This window comes from Podarcis liolepis (genome assembly GCF_965112155.1).
Source record: "Podarcis liolepis genome assembly, chromosome: 3".
Classification (NCBI taxonomy): Eukaryota; Metazoa; Chordata; class Lepidosauria; order Squamata; family Lacertidae; genus Podarcis; species Podarcis liolepis.
Window position 1 is genome coordinate 907,178 of NC_139557.1, and position 20,751 is coordinate 927,928.

The 20,751-nt window shown below is 43.7% G+C and overlaps 1 protein-coding gene across 17 annotated transcripts in view; it reads right to left on the reverse strand.

Moving 5' to 3' along the window:
- Positions 1 to 20,751, reverse strand: part of ITSN2 (intersectin 2) — an 83,137-nt gene that overhangs the window by 51,649 nt on the left and 10,737 nt on the right. For all 17 annotated transcript variants that reach the window (XM_083495035.1, XM_083495030.1, XM_083495023.1 and 14 more), the window contains exons 3-12: positions 16,865 to 16,957; positions 14,567 to 14,630; positions 9,214 to 9,377; positions 8,028 to 8,222; positions 5,681 to 5,777; positions 5,300 to 5,442; positions 3,336 to 3,399; positions 1,957 to 2,094; positions 1,780 to 1,868; positions 686 to 948 (exon numbers count right to left, since the gene is read on the reverse strand). In XM_083495035.1, the coding sequence (XP_083351161.1) occupies positions 686 to 948; positions 1,780 to 1,868; positions 1,957 to 2,094; positions 3,336 to 3,399; positions 5,300 to 5,442; positions 5,681 to 5,777; positions 8,028 to 8,222; positions 9,214 to 9,377; positions 14,567 to 14,630; positions 16,865 to 16,957 (1,310 nt within the window). The remainder of the gene's footprint in view (positions 1 to 685; positions 949 to 1,779; positions 1,869 to 1,956; positions 2,095 to 3,335; positions 3,400 to 5,299; positions 5,443 to 5,680; positions 5,778 to 8,027; positions 8,223 to 9,213; positions 9,378 to 14,566; positions 14,631 to 16,864; positions 16,958 to 20,751) is intronic.

Genomic DNA, 20,751 nt, shown 5'->3' on the forward strand with positions numbered 1-20,751 from the left:
CTAAAGGGCAATGAATTATGGAGAATGTGCATTTCAACTTCTTTAAAGGGGGAGCCTCTGGTCTGAAGACAAACATTTATCCTACCTTTCCATAGCTGCCCACTTGGTGCTATTGCACTGGCAATGCCATACAGGAGGCCCTCGCTTCTCCAAGCCCAGGGGAAGGGGCCCATGCCATGAGGGTCCTGGTTCTGCTGCAGCAGGCTGCATGTACTCCTGCCTCTGGGCCTCACATTCAGGGGTTCCCCGATTACCAGCATCCGTCTCAGCATGAGGAACTCAGCCTCGCCCCTTAGCTGGTGACACTACAGCCTCGGACTTCCTGTCGAGGTCACTGCTGGACTCGGGACTGCCTACCTGGACAGGGTTGCTAGCGCATGCACAACACTGCAATTCTGTGTGACAGACACCTGGCAGGCACTTTCTGGAGGTGCTTAGGCAACGCCCTGAAGGGAGCCCAGCTATTTGTGCTGACTGCCTGGAACACTTCAATGGAGAACTGGCTGCTTGAGGCTGGCCTTTGGCTGCCCCCAGACACAGCTGGGGCTCTTGGGTTTGGTGTCATCTTTAGGGACAAGTGGGTTTCAGCACGGTGGCAAAAGAATGCTTAAGTGAAGATCACTAAACAGCAATAAACGGAAAAGATATTCCTTTGCAGATTAAAAATAGCAATTAGCAGAACAACCTCCCGCCTTTCAATTTCTTTCTTTCTTTCTTCCTCCTTCCGTTTCTCCATCTCCCGCTGTCTTTCCATGTGCCTTTCCAGTTCAAGTTGTTTCTTTCGCTCCTGCTCCTGCCGTTCCCTCTCTCTTCGCTCCTTTTCTTCTCTTTCCCTCTGAGCCTTACGCTCCGCCTCTCTCTGCTGCTGCTCCAACAACACCTGGCGGCGTTTCTCCAGCTCCATGTTGCCTCTCTCATAGTTTGCTTTCCTCTTGTCCTCAAAAGTAACTAGATTAAAGAATAGTAAATGGCATCAGAGTGCAAAAATTGATCTAATGCAGGTTCATTTCTAAAACAGAGACAGTACAGTGGTACCTTGGGTTAATTACTTTATTCGTTCCAGATGTCCATTCTTAACCTGAAACTGTTCTTAACTTTAGCTAATGGGGCCTCCTGCTGCCGCGGTGCAATTTCTGTTCTCATCCTGAAGCAAAGTTCTTAACCTGAGGTACTATTTCTGGGTTAGCGGAGTCTGTAACCTGAAGCGTATGTAACCTGAAGCGTATGTAACCCGAGGTACCACTGTAGTATGAAACATGGAGGTAGATAACACTCAAGTAAGATCACTGACAAATGGAAAAGCATTTGTTATATGCACAGGGCTTTGATACTGAAGTGATTCAAAAAGGAAATTAAGTAAATAAACGTAGTTTTGGGTTTCTTCACCTTGCCTGCTGCTTTCATAGTCCCATGTTTCTCAAACTTGAGTCCCCATAATCCCTGACCATTGGTCTTGTCAGCCAGGGATGATGAGCGTTGCAGTCCAACAACAGCTGGGGGATCAAGTCGTAGAAACACTGCCACAGTCCAACCACTCTGACTCCACATAGCCCAATGTACTGCTGCTTTTCGGTCCTGACAACGTACCACTGCTACTGTAAACAATGTATACTTGAGTCCTACAATTGTTATTAAGTGCTCAAATAGCTTCTATCAAGCCAATTGATGTCAGGCACACATTATATCTGGAATATGGGATAAAACAGTGTTTCTTTCAGTTCTAATGCCTTTTTAAAGTCAACTTTGCACTCTTAACATAAAAAAGAACCCCATTGTTACCTGGAAGTTTTTGGGGAGGTTCTTCTTCCTGCATTATTTTCTGGTATGTTGGCAGAACACAATCAGTATTTTCAGCACATTTTCCACTTCTAGAGAGAAGAAACAGGGATTTTTTAAAAAGGGCATCTTTTCCATTTATTATACAACTTTAATAACATACCATCTTGTGTTATGCACCTCATAGAAGGTGGCACTAACTCCGGAGGCAGAGTTAGTGGGAGAGGCTGCCCAGCTTTGGCCATATCAGTCAGGTGCATGGCTAGTATGAATTCCTCTGCTTTCAGCTGTCCATTGCCATCAACGTCAGCAAGTGACCTAGGAAGACAGAACAATTGCATTAGAAGAACAGAGGAAATATGAAACAGCAATCTCATTGTTCCAATGCAACATTCTAGTACAATATCTTCAAGATACCTCTTACTAACGCAAACAATTCTGAAAAAGCAAATACCCACAAAAGCACATTTGAAACATAATTGGGCCTGCATGGCAGTTTCCCCCCACATCATGCTCCCTTGCCCCCTACTCGAATTCACATGTGACACTGGGTGAGGGGAAAGTTGAGGCTCCAACAAAGAGTCTTGAAATGGGCTCCCAACTCTGAACTGCCAAGCAGCTGACTGACAGAGAGAGCAAGCCCACTGGGACTGTCTGTGCAGCTGAGGTGGAGCTCAAAGTCAGGGGACAGGCACAGTTCCAAGTTCTGTGAGATTGGTTGGGACTCCTTGGTGCAGCTGATCCTTGAAGGGCTTTGCAAAGGCCCCTATGCAGCACTCTGTAAAGGTGGTACTCTATGGGACTCCAAAGCACTGTGCAAGGTTGTTGGCAAGTCCTGTGTGGTGCACTGACAACTGTGAGAAGGCCTACATGCCCCAATTCTTGATGTCAGGTGAGGAGTGAGAGCATCCTGTGGTCAAGTCTAGCCCCATCCTTGTTCTAAACCCATACATTGTTAATGTTTTGATGTTTAATGCATTGAAGGATATTAATTTGGAGTCCAGCTGATTTTAACTGGAGAATTAAACACCCGTTTTAATTCTCCCAGAGGCACGTGGTGTGAAGTAGTAGGACAGGGGTCTTCAAACCACGGTACGCAGGCCAGATCTGGCCCACTAGACTCGTAAATCCGGCATGCGGACCCTGCCAGCCACTCAGTCAGTCACCGCGCGCTGAGGTAAACCTGACGCGGTGAGGCATTTCCTTGGAAAGAAGCCGCGGACGCCTCAGCTTGCGGGGACTGACTGAGCGGGCGGCAGCGCTTCTGTGGCTTCTGATTGGCTGCAGGAAGCTCATGCAGCCTTTCAGAGTCCCCACGCCACCGCGACCTTTCATTGGTAGAGCCGCTGCCACCACTTTTAATTAAAGATAATTTTTTAAAAAAGAAATTAAACAGATATAATCTCAACACCAGAATTCTGCAATTCAAGAATAAGCATAAAATAAAAAGAGTACAGTATTAAATATGCAATGTAGACTATTACATTTCTTTAAAAATTACTCTATGTTTATTAACATTGAGCAGCACAAAACATCAAAGTCTTTATGTGTGGACTTACCAAATAGTAGCTAACTGCGTCTGGGAAAGGTTTGATTGCAGAAGAATATTTTTTGCCTGAAACCCTGAGTAAATCAAAGATGAAAAGTATGTTAATATAGAAGTCAAGTATGTTAATATATAAATCTAATTGCACTCAAGAACCAGTGATATTTTTTACCATCTACAGGCCAGGGCTCATCCACACTTTTCTTTGTCCTGTGATTTATTCTGTTTGGACTGTGATTTCTAGACATGGGTCTGAGAGGTTTTTCTTTTGTTCTGCACTTTCCCAGATGAAAACTTGCTTATTACTGCTGGATTGGAACAAATGTCTGGATTGGAACAAATGCTCTGATACAGCCGTGAACAGCAGGGTTTCCCAGGGAAAGTGATGGAACAAAAGAGAAACCTCTCAGACCCGTGCCTACAAGCCACAGACCAAATGGAATAAATCACAGGACAAAGGGAAATGTGGATGGGCCCTTCTTTGGTTTTATTCGAAATATAATTTGAAAAGTCTTAGTCTGTATTATAATAATTTAAGGTCTCAAATATATAAATTAAATGTACAAGGCAAACATGTACATAAATACATAAACCACATGTCTGAAACAGTATAGGAAGACAGTCCTGAAACCATTTTGACTCTCCCAAACTGACCAAATGTTTCTCTGCAAGGAGGAAGGAAATGAAAAAGCCTCCTCATGGTCTCTGTGCTCACAAATCCTGCCTTTAGGGCACATTCAAGGTGTGAATAGGGTGAGCATGTAACCTGGATTTAGGAATTACCGTATTTTTCGCTCTATAAGACGCACCTAGTTTTTGGAGGAGGAAAACAAGAAAAAAAATATTCTGAACCCCAGAAGCCAGAACAGCAAGAGGGATCGCTGTGCAGTGAAAGCAGCAATCCCTCTTGCTGTTCTGGCTTCTGAGATAGCCACGCAGCCTGCATTTGCTCCCTAAGACGCACACACATTTCCCCTTACTTTTTAGGAGGGAAAAAGTGAGTCTTATAGACCAAAAAAATACGGTAAGTAGTTATATTAACATAAAGGTAAAGGTACCCCTGACCATTAGGTCCAGTCGTGGACAACTCTGGGGTTGCGGCGCTCATCTCGCTTTACTGGCTGAGGGAGTCATGTGGCCAGCATGACTAAGCTGCTTCTGGCGAACCAGAGCAGCGCATGGAAATGCAGTTTACCTTCCCGACGGTACCTATTTATTTACTTGCACTTTGACGTGCTTTCGAACTGCTAGGTTGGCAGGAGTATAATAACATAAGAGTAGCCAAAACCCAGATAATGCAATCAGGTAACTTGCCAGCCAGGAGATAAACAACACACTCAGGATTCTGTTTTAGACCGCCCCCTGTGATGCAGGTATGATGTATTGGGGTGGTGGTCCTGGGCTACACCCCTTCTATGATGTATGTATGATGTTTCTGGGGGTGGTCTGGAGTTTGAGGGTGAGCAACTTTAAAAGTCTATATAAGGACAGGCACACCTTGGTTCTGGGTCCTCCTCCTTTCCTACGTGTGAGGGGAGCACCATGTTGCAACAGCTTTAATAAAGATCAGGCTTACTAGCTGCTTTGCTTCTCAATTTTCTCTGGTTGGCCTCTGTTATTTTCTCCTACTGATGGAGAACCTACAAAGGACTATATAAGGGCTCTTGTGTACCCCATAAGGGAATAAGGGCAGATTTTGTTTACACCACCTGCAAAGATACACTTATTTATAAAAATCTTCAAACATGCAAGTGCAGTTAAATATTACATTTATACTGGGATTTCATTTTCTTATATAGGAAAATTATTCAATTAATTATAAACTTAATCTTCAATTGCAATCCCGTTCCTTTAAAAAGAAATCCCCCTTAGAACAAACTGCATTATGAACAGGAGGAAATCTTTTTGTCAATTAACTCATGAATCACTCATTAATCTTTACCTTTGCAAGTTTAAATATAATACTGTAATACTAACCTGACAGGTATCCACTCATCCCTTTATCAAGGCTATTAAACTTCTGCCTGTATTTTAATCTGGAAGCCTGAGGAACTGCCCAGTCTGAAAATCCAATCTTTGGTGAGTTCCCAGTTAGTGAGGTAGTAGAAGAAGAATTTGAACTGCAATATGAAAAGAAGATCACATTTGCAAGAAATCTGGTATTTTATAAATACATGTTCAAACTGGAACATTGTTCCTATGTTTTTGTGCAGCAACAGTTTATGTGAATAAATGACTTCTGTCTTTCCAAGTACTCACTTTTGTGGGGAACAAGATAGATTGCAAAGACCACCCAAAGAGATCTCGGAAAAAACAGAAACTTGCTATTGAGACATAAATCTGCCTGAAGATCCCTACCTACTAGAGCCAAGATCTATCAGGGACTGTGTCTTCTGGATGTTGGCACCACCAAATCCGCCCATCATGGGACTGTATGAACCAAAGTGAGGCAAAGCTGAAACAAGAGAAAAGCACATAGTCCACAATGCAAGGCAAAAGTATCTCCATGGATCACTTGGGCACCAACCTGACTCCATACCAAAAACTTTAAAAATTATTACTATTTGGATGAAAATTTTCAGTAGAGAAATGAAGTTTAAAAAGTGAGGAAAAGTGAACATGAACCAAAAACAAAAAACAAAATGAGGGAAAATTACTTGTAAGTATATAAAAATGTATAGAAGTATTACAATTATTCTAACGAGTATAGACTTATTAAAAAGTCAATATGCTTTTTATAAACACATTCCAAATATCATTATATCTATCCATACCCAATTTGTTTCTATCTTACAAGTGTAGACCTGTCTTCGATGCATTGTTCAAAGGGGGCCATGGTATTATCCTTCCAGCGTATTATTAAACATTTGTGCCCATAACTCTTTCAACTCATTTTTCAAATGGTTCTGTCTTTTATTTTTAAGCTTGTTTTCATAAGTACATCATTTGGAAATCCATTTCTGACCAAAGTGGTGACCCCTTTTGCACTGGTTGCATTTCCGGCAAGAAAAACCCACCCAGTCTTTCTATAATAATTATTTATCCTGTTCAATTAAATGGGTCTCTTGTAGATAAGCTACGTCAGCCTGCAATCACAGAATAATAGAATTGTAGAGTTGGAAAGGACCACAAGGGTCATCTAGTCCAACCCCGTACAAAGCAGGAATCTTTGCTCAAGGTGGAGCTTGAACTCATGACTCTGAAATTAAGAGTCTCATGCTCTACCAACTGAGCTCAAATATGAAAAAATTAGCTTTTGCTTCTTGGATTATCAGTTTTGACCCCTTTATGAACATTCTTCCATTCATCCGTTTAATTGACTGTATAAACCAAAATTCAATTTCTCCCCTGTATTAAAATATACAATATAACTCCTAGAATTTCTAACAAATTCAGAAATTACACAAACACTAAGCTTAACTGTCAGGTGCTGGTTGCTCGTGAGTAACCAGGCAGGACTCCGACCTGTCTTTTACAGGTTTTATTGGTGCAAACTATTTACAGTGCAGAGCCCCAAAGTTCATGTCCGTCTTAGTCGCTTGCAGATTCCGGGAGTGCCCCCTTCCGGTTTCTCCCCCAGCATAAGAACTTACACACCCCAAATCTCCACCTTCCCTCCATACATTTCACCCCTCTGCGCAAGCAGGGTGACAGAAGTGGCGTGTGTGCCTCCTGGCCAGCCGGGCTAGGTGAGGCACTTGGGCTCTCTGTAGCATCTTCCAGCCCTCCCTTCACCCAGCTACCCCCTCCCCCTCTGGTCCACTGGAGGCATGGCTTTCTCCACTGCCGGGCGAGGAGCTGCTTCTCAGAAGCGCCGGAGGCTCTCTCTATCCCCCTGCCTCCCTCCCCATGACATTAACTTATTAGATCTATGCACACTCTATTTCCCAGATTAAAAATAAGTCTTAAGTAAATCATAAGAATTATTTTAAACTGTGCTTATGTGAGTGGAAAAAATGGATAAATAAAAATAGAACAAAACTTTTTTAAAAAAACAAAGTGCAAAACACAAAGCTCAAAAATTAAGTGGGTAAATGAGCAAACAAAGAAGAAAAATAAAAACATGAAAAAAAGCAAAAGAATAAAAAATTGACTCCATACCACAAACTTGACGAGCTTTGAGAACTAGTCTGACTACAACACCCTAATAATTTATGCTAATTTATAGCCCAATTCTATTTTTTCATTTTCTTCAATACATTCTCTATGGGCAGCACCATGTTGTGTAACTTTCCTACCATGATTTGGCAGGGCTCTTCTTTAATAATAGTGAGCCTCAGAGGCTGAGCAGGAGGACTTATGAGGTAAGGGGGTGCTTAACCCTCTCCCTTCCTGACGTTTGTCCCCTCAAAACTAATCTCCTCCTCTTTTCCCCACGAACATGGAAATAGCTTCCATGGATTAGTGACCTTGAGTAGGAAAACAGTATAAGGGAAAAGGCTGAGTACCAGCTCCATCTTGCTCTCCCTAGAAACATCCAAACTTTCATTAAAACAACAAAATATTTGGGGCGGGGCATCATGCATACAATATTTCCAGTGGAAAGTGGTTAGCGTAGCAAGAAGAAGGAATTTAAGGTGGAAAAATCATCAGTTTAGTATTTGCTAGGAGGAGATTTTGCATTCAGAATCAAGGCATTGGCCAACATCCAACTCAGATTGTCCAGACTGGAAGTATGCCTCTTGTCGGACATGATGATACTTACTTGAAGAGTATGGTAGTGGCTGGAGGAGGCTGCTTGTTCCATTTGGCAATGCAGGTGTGCTGGTGGAAGGCAGCAGAGGAGCAGAAATAATCAGGGGGGGGATGGACGTTACAGAAGCAAAAGAGGACATTGGAGCTAAAGGTGCCATTGTAGGGACAGATGCTGGAATAGACAGGTTTGGCATACTGCCCATGCCTAGAAGAGAAACCAAGTTGTTAGTGATAGCCATATAGCTGTGAACAGCCAGGAATTGGGGAGACATGACTCACTTTTACTAGAGAGATCTACACCAGGGTTTCCCAAACTTGTGTCTCCAGCTGTTTTTGGACTGCAGCTCCCATCATCTCTGACCATGGGTCCTACGAGCTAGGGAGGATGAGAGCTGTAGTCCAAAAACAGCTACAAACCCAAGTTTGGGAAACCCTGAGCTACAAAAACTAGTTTTAGATAAGAGGTCTATGCTTACACATAAGTTTGCTTCATTCGAGCAGTTATACAGCCATGATTTTCTCCCTAATAACACATCCCAGTTGCCACAGGCTTCAGAAAAAAAGAACAAGCAATATGCTCCAAGTACTTGCTTTAAACCAATAGATGTCTAATATACAGTATTAGAGGAAGAGAATAATTTGTTCAATGGCATCCACTTTAGGCACATTGAAAGGTTTGCCTTAAAAAAGTAGGGTTGTTTTTTGTAAACCCACTTAGAACAGCAGACCAATGCAGCAGGCAGCAGTTATGAGTTGCTCTGTGGTCTCTGCAGCCACTGCAATTCTCCAGTGGCTTGCCTTCACCCCCCGAGGCACACTCCATTGTCTCTCGAGACAGACAGGTGCCAACAACATATCACAAACTGCTTTCAAAACTCACCCTACTTTTTAAAGGATCGTGCCATATGGCAAGCATGGTTGGACTTTGAAACATGCAAGTCCTAACCCCTTTTCAGCATATAGAATTAGCTGCACTATTTCTGAGGCCCATCCTTATTATGCCATCAGAGCACAGGAGAATCATCTCAAAAGTATTATTCATTTTTATGACAAAAATATATGATAATATTTAGCTATATTTTCTGTACATATCTTTAACATCATGAGCTATGGTCTAGCTATTTATTTATCAATAATAATTTAAGAGGGGCAGTCTTTCTCCAAACACCTGTACATTGATTCATATTCATGATTACCAAAACGAGCAGAAATCAAGGGAGAGAATGCCGGAGGTTGCTTCATCATTGGAGGGAGAATCACGGGCAAAGGCTGGCCTTGTAGCTTTAGTTTGATGAGTTTCATTGCTATAGAAAACTCTTGCTGATCCATTTTCCCATCCTTGTTCAGGTCTGAAAGTGCCCTTAAAAACAACAATACAACAACGTCTATATATTTGTATACGTTCTATAGTTCAGTAGCAGAAGACTATTTTCCTTGCCAATTACTCCTATTTGGCAGGGAGCTCTTAGTATTTCCACCCCCACCCCTGGGTTAACTCTTCAGGAGCAGCATCTACTGGAAAAGAAAGCAAGGTTGCTAGAGGCAAACCTATGAATTACCGAATTTTATCCTTCACCTAGGTTGGAGAGAGGTTACAACAGAGCAGAGAATGACAGAAATTGGGCAAGAGTAAAATAGGGACATTAATCACCTGAATTGCTCTATGCTCAAAAACTCCACTGCATCCTTTATATAGAAGTCGTATAGCAGCTCTAATCACTTGGCTCAGAACATTAGGATTTATATTCCACCCTTTCATAGTAGAAACAGAGCCGAGAGTGGCCTACAGCAGTTTAAAAGTTCCAAAATATTTTTTTAAATGCTTACACAATAAACAGTAATGCAACTAACATATGCTGACAGAGTTTAAGTCTTCAACAGTTGCTTCTATTCAGAATCCCAAGAAGCAAAAACAATATAATCTGTTCTGTTTCATCCAGTTGTTAGAAAGAATTTTGCAAACAGAGTGATAAGAGCATAGATGCTGCATATTCTAGTGAGTAGTGGAAGCTTGGGTTACGAACGTGATCCAGGCGGGATGCACGTTTGCAACTCACAATGTTCGCAAGCCGCAGCGGCGCGTCAGCGCACGTGCGGGTTGCGATTCGGCGCTTCTGCGCATCCATGACCCTTGAAACCCGGAAGAAACCCGTTCCGGTACTTCCGGGTTTCGGCGGGTCCGTAACCAGAAAAAACGCAACCTGAAGCGTCTGTAACCCAGGGTATGACTGTAATAAAAAAGGCAGACCATATACCTAAGGCAATAAGGGTACTATGCACCACCCAAGGATCAGAAAATGCAACCATCATGGCAGGAAGCATGAAAACCTTGCTGCTTGTTTACAATTTTTGTGTTTTTACTCCAAACTCAGTTAAGAAGTAGGAGGCCCAGGGTTCGCTCTGATTGTTTAGAAATACACAATCGCTTTGAGGTCCTCTCCCCTAACATGGAAGACGAAGAGCAGACTCCATTTGAGGATCTCTCCCTCATTACAGTCGATCAGGTATATGAAGTCGAGCAGCAAAGTCAGTCCTCAGGGAATGTGCAGGCGACCTTGGAACGGACAGCTCACGGAAGAACCCCGACCACACCTAAGAGGAGGCGTGTAGTGGTGATAGGGGATTCCCTACTGAGGGGAACAGAAGCAGTGATCTGTGGGCCTGACAAGATGTCTCGGGAAGTGTGCTGTCTCCCCGGGGCTAAGATCCAAGATGTAACTGAACGACTGCAAGGAATCATAAAACCCACTGACAAATACCCCTTCCTCTTGGTTCATGTGGGAACCAATGACACTGCAAGCAATAGCCTCCAGAAGATCAAAAGAGACTACGAGGCTCTCGGCAGGAAATTGAAGCAACTAAATGCACAAATTGTCATCTCATCTGTCCTCCCAGACCACACATTCGCTCAATAACACGCACAGACATTTCCCCTTCCTTTTTAGGAGAAAAAATCTGCGTGTTATAGAGAGAAAAATACGGTAAGTTTCCAGGCCCAATTCAAAGTGCTGGTTTTGACCTATAAGGCCTTAAACAGCTCAGAACCGCAATACCTCAAGGACCCCCTCTTTCCCCATGAACCTACTCGGACGCTGAGATCATCTTCAGATGCCCTTCTTTGTATGCCCCCTCCTTCTCTACACTAGCTCCCCATCTGTGAAATGCTCTCCCCAGTTCACCTGGCACCTTCACTATACACCTTTAGACGCCAGGCAAAAATGTTCCTTTTTAACCAGGCCTTTGACTGACTTGGTCTACATCCTATAACACTTTTTAAAATGCTGGCTCTTTTTTGGGGGGGAGGGTTATTGGGTTATTGTTATTGTTTTGATTTCATGTATTTGATATGTTATGTGAACCGCCCTAAGACCTTCAGGTATAGGGCGGTATAGACATTAATTAAAAAATTAAAATTAAAAAAATAGGAACAAATCATATCATTAAAAATCCTAAAAATCACTGCAAACTCCCCCCCCCCCATGGACATATGACCTGGGCTGCTGTGCGTAAGAGAAACCTGGTGGACAAGCAGCGGCAAGAACCGGCCCATCTGCTTCATCCAACCAAGTCTCTCTTACACATGTCAGGTCAAGTCCTCCATCCACGATCAAGTCATGGATGACAGCCGTCATGTGAGTCATTGACCTGGCATTGCACAACAGCTCCTTAAGGTCGTGTGGGTCTCCCTTGTTGATTCCCGTATCCTTCTAGTCAGGATCAGACCCGGAGGCAGAGATAGCCTTCAAACGACGACTAAACCTGCCTCCTCGGGAATGACGTGGTCTGGTCCTCCTCCTGCCTGTGATCACTGAGATTGGGTGTCCCAGTGCATCCCACCCCCACCCCCCACCCTCAATCAAACCAGCCCCAGCCATTCTGTTGGCTGGGGCCCACTTCAAGGAGCACTGACCCTTTCCCCTTCAGAACAAAATGCAAACAATACAAGAAACCACTAAAACTAATAATAATAATACCTTATAACCCTTGACCGCTTCACCCTTGTCCTTTTAATTATCCCAGTGATTTGAAACGTTTTATACTGTGATGCCAATAGAGGTATTTGGTTTGGTTTGAATAATAAAAATAAATTACAATTATACTAAAATTAAACTAATCCCCAGCCCCAACTAAACGTTTATCCCACCCCCACAGAGCAAAAACAAAGCAAAAGCAAAAAACTAAAAATGTCAGACTGCTTAAGAACACATTAGATACCTGGAGCAGGAAAGCAATAGTGGAACACTACTCCCACCCCAGGCCCTTCCCCAAGAGTTTGTTCCAGTGAGTCCAGCCCTACCCACTGGACCCTACAGTCCTCATTGCAGCAGGAGTCTCTTTAAAGCTGGAAGTGTGAGGGCCTGGGCCTCGCCCCGTAGGTCAGTGGGTAAAGGCCTTGCAAGGAAGCAGGCCCTGAAGTCTTCACCACAGCCGATGGTCCAGTCCTCACTGCAACAGGAGTGTGGTGCAACTGGACCCTTCCCCTCTGTGGGATCGATTCGGATGGTCCGCCCCTGCCACTTAATGGATCCAAATGGTTTCCAGAGAGTGGTAGGGGATGTTCTAACCCATGTTGATGGCCTTTCAGCTGATTCCCTGATGACCTGCTGGAATGTGGAGTTAACCAGGGCTATTGACTGTCTGGCTCCGAAGCGCCCTCTCTGATAGCATGGAGCCCAGACAGCCCCATGGTTTCCCCTAGAGCTGAGGGCGATGAAACAATCGCTGAGACAGCTAGAGCACTGATGGCGGAAAACTCATTCTGAATCGGACCGGACATGGGTTAGAGCTCAACATCAAGCCTACCAAGTGGCGATAGTGACGGCGAAGAAGACATTCTTCACCACCTCTATTGCATATGCAGAAAATAGCAGCAGGGGACTCTTTCAGGTGGTTCGCAATCTAATGGAACCACCTTAGACACTGGGGTCTGGTAAGGACCCCAAGATCTCCTGCAATGATTTTCCAAAGGTTTTGCAGATAAAGTTGCTCAGATTCAGAAAGAGGTAGACTCCACCATGGGAGCAGGGCTGGAACGGGAGACCCGCCCAATATGGCCAACTATTGCCCTGTCTCAAATCTTCCATTCTTGGGCAAGGTGATTGAGCAGGTGGTTGTGAACAACTCCAAGCACACCTGGAGGATGCAGACCATTTGTATCCCTTCCAGCTGGGATTCAGGCCTCATCATGGGACTGAAGCTGCCTTGGTCGCGCTGGTCGATGACCTCTGGTGGGCTAGCAACAAAGGTGAAAGCTATTACCTAGTTGTACGGGATCTCTCAGTGGCCTTTGATACCATCAACCATCACATCCTTCTGGGCCATCTAGAGGAGCTGGTGGCACTGTTATACAGTGGTTCCACTCCTCCCTCCTGGGCCGTGTCCAGAAAGTGGTATGGGGGGATGAGTGTTCGGACCCCTGGACTCTCACTTGTGGGGTGCCTCCGGGTTCCGTCCTCTCCCCCGTGCTTTTTAACATCTATATGAAGCTGCTGGGAGAGATCATCAGGGGGTTTGGGCTGGGTGTTCATCAGTATGCGCATGATACCTAGCTCTACCTCTCTTTTAAATCAGAACCAGCCTGGAGGCAGTTGGAGGCTAACAGATTGAGGTTGAATCCTGACAAGACAGAAGTACTGTTTTGGGGGGACAGGGAGCGGGCAGATTTGGGGGACTCCTTGGTCTTGAGTGGGGTAACTGTGCCCCTGAAGGAGGAGGTGCGCAGCCTAGGAGTCATTTTGGACTCACAGCTGTCCATGGAGACGCAGGTCAATTCTGTGTCCAAGGCAGCTGTCTACCAACTCCACCTAGTATGCAGGCTGAGACCCTACCTGCCCGCAGACTGTCTCGCCAGAGTGGTGCATGCTCTGGTTATCTCCCGCTTGGACTACTGCAATGTGCTCTACCTTTGAAGGTGACCCGGAAACTACAACTAATCCAGAATGCGGCAGCTAGACTGGTGACTGGGAGTGGCCACCAAGACCATATAACACTGGTCCTGAAAGACCTATATTGGCTCCCAGTACATTTCCAAGCACAATTCAAAGTGTTGGTGCTGACCTTTAAAGCCTTAAACCACCTTGGCCCAGTATACCTGAAGGAGCATCTCCAACCCCAACGTTCTGCCCAGACACTGTGATCCAGCTCTGAGGGCCTTCTGGAGGTTCCCTCACTGTGAGAAGCTAAGTTACAGGGAACCAGGCAGAGGGCAGCCGCCCTGTAGAACACTCTCCCATCAGAAGTCAAGGAAATAAACAGCTATCTGAGTTTTAGAAGACATCTGAAGGCAGCTCTGTTTAGGGAAGCTTTTAATATTTCATGAATTAGGGAAGTTTTTTATTCTTGATGTTTTATTGTGTTTTTAATATTCTGTTGGGAGTTGCACAGAGTGGCTGGGGAGCCCTGGCCAGATGGGTGGGGTGTAAGCAATAAATTATCATTATTATCATTATATGATTCTCATTAAACACATTCAGTAAAGATATAGACGTTTGTGCTATCAATATAACAATATTAAACATATCTGCATGCATGCATGTATGTATGTATTACCATATTTCAGCCAAGACTGGAGACGGCAGACCCGACTGTAAAAAAAAGGTACGTGCTTGATCACCTATGTGGAAAGAAAAAATGGGACAAGGTGAGTCATCATCATTAATACAATTCTCAACTTTCCATTGGTGATTTTTTCCTTAAAGGACTCATTAATATACTGGACCATGTTTTTAAAAGTTACCAAAGTGCTTCAACTATTTGACATCGCAAATGCAAAATTACTGAGTGGATTTAATGTTCTGATTCACAAATCAATCAATGAAAATTTTAACAATGAGAAAGAGCCATTATTAATTGGATATATGTATTTGTAAACACCTATTCCAGCAGGCACATATCACAGCTCCACTTTAGCCTGTTGAAATACCAGATTCCCTTTGCTCATCTGCTTCCAAAGTGATGGCTACTGCCATTAGGGCCCCGTGAAGACCCAGAGGGAACGATGAGGGCTACTGTGGTGGAGAGCCAGTGTGGTGTAGTGGTTAAGAGCGGTAGTCACGTAATCTGGGAAACCGGGTTCGCGTCTCCGCTCCTCCACATGCAGCTGCTGGGTGACCTTGGGCCAGTCACACTTCTGTGAAGTCTCTCAGCCCCACTCACCTCACAGAGTGTTTGTTGTGGGGGAGGAAGGGAAAGGAGAATGTTAGCCGCTTTGAGACTCCTTAAAGGGAGTGAAAGGCGGGATATCAAATCCAAACTCTTCTTCTTCTTCTTCTACTGGTATCTATATCTAAGTGGTGAACATAGGAACCAACAATATCCTTGATCAGGGTCACCAAACCTTCCAAGTGACTTCTGGGGAAGGAGCCAGACTGGATGCTCCTGCCTATCAGTAGTTTTAGCCAATGAGTGCCAGAGCTGTGATTGATAGGTGAGATGCTTGGGCCCCCTGCTTCAAAATATGGAGGGGGCTGAAGCGCCTTGCCCCATATACCCCTATACGCCACACACACACACACACACACACACTGCAAGCAAGTAAAATAAACATACACAATTTTACGAAAATATGAATACAATCTAAGCATATGCAATTTTATATAAAGTCTAGACAAAAACAAGTGAAAATGCATAAAGCTAATAAAAATTAGTACTTTCTAATCAAACACATAAATCACATAACAGAAGCAATCTTACATACAATTTTCCAAAAATCAATAAAAGGCTGTCATGATTCTCCAATTTTAGGTTTAAATGCCTGCCAAGTGAGGCAAACCTTCCCTATTGAACTCCCCAGGCAGAGAAGCAACATGAATGGTCTCTCCAGGTGGCATACAGGGGCCAATTCTCCACATTCCTTGAGTTATCTGCTCATTATTTGTATACCACCCTTGCTTGAAAGTATGGTGGAGAGGAGTGGGTTGACTGGAAGAACATGGGGAATGAAAGGCATGCATCTGAGGATGGAGACACAACATGACCCAGAGCCAGCCCTACTTCCAAGCACCAACTCCCTTCTGACCAGACTAGACTCTTTACCTCTTTAAAATAAGGTGAAAAGCTCATAATAATAATAATAATAATAATAATAATAATAATAATAAATTTATTATTTATACCCTGCCCATCTGGCTGAGTTTCCCCAGCCACTCTGGGCAGCTCCCAATCGAGTGTTAAAAAGAATACAGCATTAAATACTAAACCTTTCCTAAACAGGGCTGCCTTCAGATGTCTTTTAAAGATAGGATAGCTGCTTATTTCCTTCACATCTGAAGGGAGGGCGTTCCACAGGGCGGGTGCCATTACCGAGAAGGCCCTCTGCCTGGTTCCCTATAACTTTGCTTCTCATAGCGAGGGAACCGCCAGAAGGCCCTCGGCGCTGGATCTCAGTGTCCGGGCTGAACGATGGGGGTGGAGACGCTCCTTCAGGTATAGAGGTAAGGCCGTCTCAGCACGTTGGCTCCAGATGCCTGGAGATGCTCGTTCAAGGGAACTTGGGCAGTCCTGTGAGTTCTCATGAGAGCATCTCAGAGCCTGTGCACTGAATAGGCCTACCCCAAGCAAGGTGGGGAACTTGTGGAGTGAGGTTCACTCTGGGCACCAGCTGATGGTAGAAGACCAAGTTCCAAGGAGGTGGCTTGAATATGCACCGTTTTGTATACACTGAACTCTTGGAACAGAGTCCCCACGTAAGGTGTGGCCGTCCTGTACTTGTAAATGATATCAATCTGGAGGAACCCCTTGCTTCCTTCAAGAGGCATTTTATGCCAATTTTCAACTGAGAGCAAATTCATGATTTAAATCTTCAGATTATAATGAGGAAGGCAATTCACTACAGAAGCACACACCAACCTGTGACATATCCCCCAACTGGTTTAAGGCTGTCAAACTGCTTGTCATACTTCATTCTCTCTTCCGAGGTGATGGCCCAAATGTTTGAGCCTCCTGAAAGCAAAAGGGAATGCTTTTTTAAAAAGTAGTTTTAAATGGGTATAGTCAACTGGGGGAAAACGAACCTTTATTTCCTAAGTGATAATATTAAGCTCACAAGTTTTTAACACACTTTACCCTCACCAGTTTGGCAGGAATGCTTTTATGATTCATGGTATCTTGTTCCCTAGATGTGCAATTATTTGCTGACTGTTATTCTCTCAAGGTTTTTCCCAGCTTTAACACAATTATATGGACTTTACAGCATTAGCGGGCATGCTTTCACCATTGTTAACTTTTCAGTTAAACATTATTTACCTATGATCTATGTATGCTCAAACACCATCCCAAAAATCCCTACCATTCAAATGATTTTTGGAAGACAGTTACTCTTATCTCATTTTCTTCTCCTTTTTCTCTCCCCCCCCCCCCTATCATGAATTTGGAACAAGAAGTGTTTCAGTATTTTATTTATTTCTTGCTCAATCCTACCATTCCAAATAGGCACTAGCTACCAGCTTATGACCTTATAAATTGGGCTGTAACGTGATTGAAATGTATAAGCATGCTTGTTTTCTCTTGCTCTTGAGGCAATGGCTTCAAGTTACAAGAAAGGAGATTCCGACTAAACATTTGGAAAAGCTTTCTGACAGTAAGAACTGTTCAGCAGTGGAAGAGACTCCCACGAGAGGGGGTGGCCTCTCCTTCCTTGGAGGTTTTTAAGCAGAGGTTGGATGGCCATCTGTCATGGATGCTTTAGCCGAGATTCCTGCATTGCAGGGGGTTGGACTAGATCAAGGGTCAGCAAACTTTTTCAGCATGGGGCCGGTCCACTGTCCCTCAGATCTTGTGCGGGGCCGGACTATATTTTGAAAGAAAAAAAATGAACAAATTCATATGCCCCACAAATAACCCAGAGATGCATTTTAAATAAAAGGACACATTCTACTCATGTAAAAACACTGATTCCCAGACCGTCCACGGGCCGACTGAGAAGGCAATTGGGCCAGATCCGGCCCCCAGGCCTTAAGTTTGCCTGCCCATGGACCAGATGACGCTTGGGATACCTTCCAACCCATAAGATTCTATGATTCTAAAAGCACAACCCTAACCATGTGTACTCAGCAGTAAATCCTAGTGAATTCAATTTACTCCCAGGTAAATGGGATTAGGATTGAAGCCTTAGGCTATTAAAATTTACAGTGGTACTTTGGTTTTTGGACATCTCCATTGCCAAATGTTTTGTTTTTCGAATGCCGAAAATCCAGAAGTGAATGCTTCCATTTTCGAATGCACCTCGGAAGTTGAATGGCATCCACTGCGTCTATCTGTTATTTTACAATTTTCTCTATTGAATTGGTAGCCCATCCTTTGCGCCTCAATTTTCAATTGTTTTGGAAGTCCAACGCTCTTCCAGAACAGATTACGTTCAAAAACCTAAGTACCACTGTATTGATTAAACTTGCATTTACGCTGTGGCAGCATTTCTGTCACAAGAAGCCTAGTGACTTTAGCTTTTGGTGATGCAACACATGTGTCAGAGAAGTCATCATCTTGGAAGAGACCTTCCTTTCATATGTGTGTGAGAAGGAAGAATGCTTCTAAAATGGTGCTGACATCTTCATTGCTTAAGATAATATTAACAATAAACATTATTTTTTGAAGATCTGATTTACTGTATGCACAATTTTTTAGTCTTTTATTTTTTTAAAAAAATAATCTGAACAGAAACTAGCAGTGGGTTGCTGTTCTTTAAAAGCCACTGCCACCTTAGACTGCATTAACAGAAGCCTTGTTCCCAGATTGAAGGTGGGAGCTCCCAGCCTGGAGGCCAAATGGAGCTCCCCACCTGCAGCCCCTCCTTCTCCCAGCCTCCAGGACTCTCCACAGGCCACTTCTCTTGTGGGCCCTGATCCATGTTCATGCTGAACTGTGGTTGCACCTCTAGCTTGCCTAGAGGGAGAGATGCAGAAAGCTCTGACTTCTGTGTGGCTGGAATGCTGCATAACCTACAAGGTTAAGAGCCACATCTGTTTATGGTTTACACAAAGATAAAACAGCAAAATAAAGAAAAATGTACAAACCTACTTTAAGATGTACAGAAATTAAAATACTAAAACAGATTAAAATTGCCTTGGCTTTCTGAGCATCTGGGTAGACATGTCTAATCAATAATGTTTTTAGCTGGCAGTGAAAAAAATACAGTGACGTTATCACAGAGCTTTTTAAATTTCTGAAGTGTTGCAGTTCATGCTCTCTGTTGCTCCAGAAGCCAGGACAAGAACCAATGGGTGGAAGTTGCAGAGAAGCCAATTTCAGCTGCAAATTATGAGAAACTTCCTAAGATAAAGAGCTGCTGGACAGTAGAACAGAGTGCCTTGGGAAGTAGTCAACTCCCTTTCACTGCAAGTATTTAAGAAGAGGCTGGACAGCCACCAGTCAGGGATGCTGTAATTGCATCCTGCACTAGGTTGAATTAGATCATCTCTAAAGTCCCTTCCAATTCTAAGACTGATCAAACTAATTAATGCTGCAATTATCTCTAATTTAGTACCAGCCTGACACATCCTTAAGGCCACCATCTGCTAGACCAAAGCTTCACTTCAGGAAGGACTACTCCAAATGAAGAGAAATGGCTGAGTAGGGGAAGAAGCGTAAGATTTTGAGTGTGTCCACCTTACACAAGCTTCTACTGTTCATATCAGCTGCTCAATCACCATATTCAAGGAGAAAAGTACTCTGGCCATTCTGTATCAGTTGCTCTCTTTTTCCTTCAACAAAGGGATAGGATAGGGTCACCCCCTTTTTCTGTCATGGTCCTTGTGCCTTTAACAGGAATACATCAGAAAGACAGACTTCCCTGCCATCGTAACTTTAAGCCCAAATGTCATCCAAATGTCATAGACCAAATGGAGCAAACAGCACGCAGACCTAGTGGTGGGAGGAAAAAATCCTTAAATAAGAGACACGGGGGAATGATTAATGGACTTCAATGTCTGTACACTAATGCGCAAAGCATGGGAAATGAACCAGATGAGCTTGAGCTCTTGGTACAGCAAACGAAATATGACATAATAGGCATCACTGAAACCTGGTGGGATAAGTCCCACGATTGGAATGTAATAATGGAGGGATACAATCTATTTCAGAGAAACAGACCAGACAAGAAAGGAGGAGGAGTGGCGTTATATGTCAGGGATGTGTATACCTGTGAAGAGATCCAAGATTTAGAACCTCAAAGCCAAAGTGAGAGCATTTGGGTCAAAATTAAGGGAGAGAAGAATAACAGTGACCTCATTGTGGGAGTTTACTATAGATCCCCAAGCCAAACGGAGGACATAGATGATGCCTTCCTGGAACAGATGGCCAAGCATGCAAAAGGAAGGGAGATAGTAGTAATGGGGGACTTCAATTACCCGGATATTTGTTGGATGTCAAACTCAGCCAAGAGCATAAGGTCAAACAGATTCCTCACTGGCCTTGCAGACAACTTCATTGTCCAGAAAGTGGGAGAAGCAACAAGAGGAACAGCCATTTTAGATCTGGCCCTAACCAATGTTAATGACCTGGTTAGTGGGGTAGAAGTGGAAGGATCATTAGGTGCGAGTGATCATGCTCTTCTGAAGTTTACTATACAGCGGAAAGGAGCAGCCAAGCATACTAGGACTCAATTTCTTGACTTTAAGAAAGCCGACTTCATAAAACTTAGGGAAGTGCTGGGTGAGATCCCATGGACAGTAATACTAAAAGGAAAGGGAGTTCATGATGGCTGGGAGTTTGTTAAGAGGGAGATAGTAAAAGCACAACTT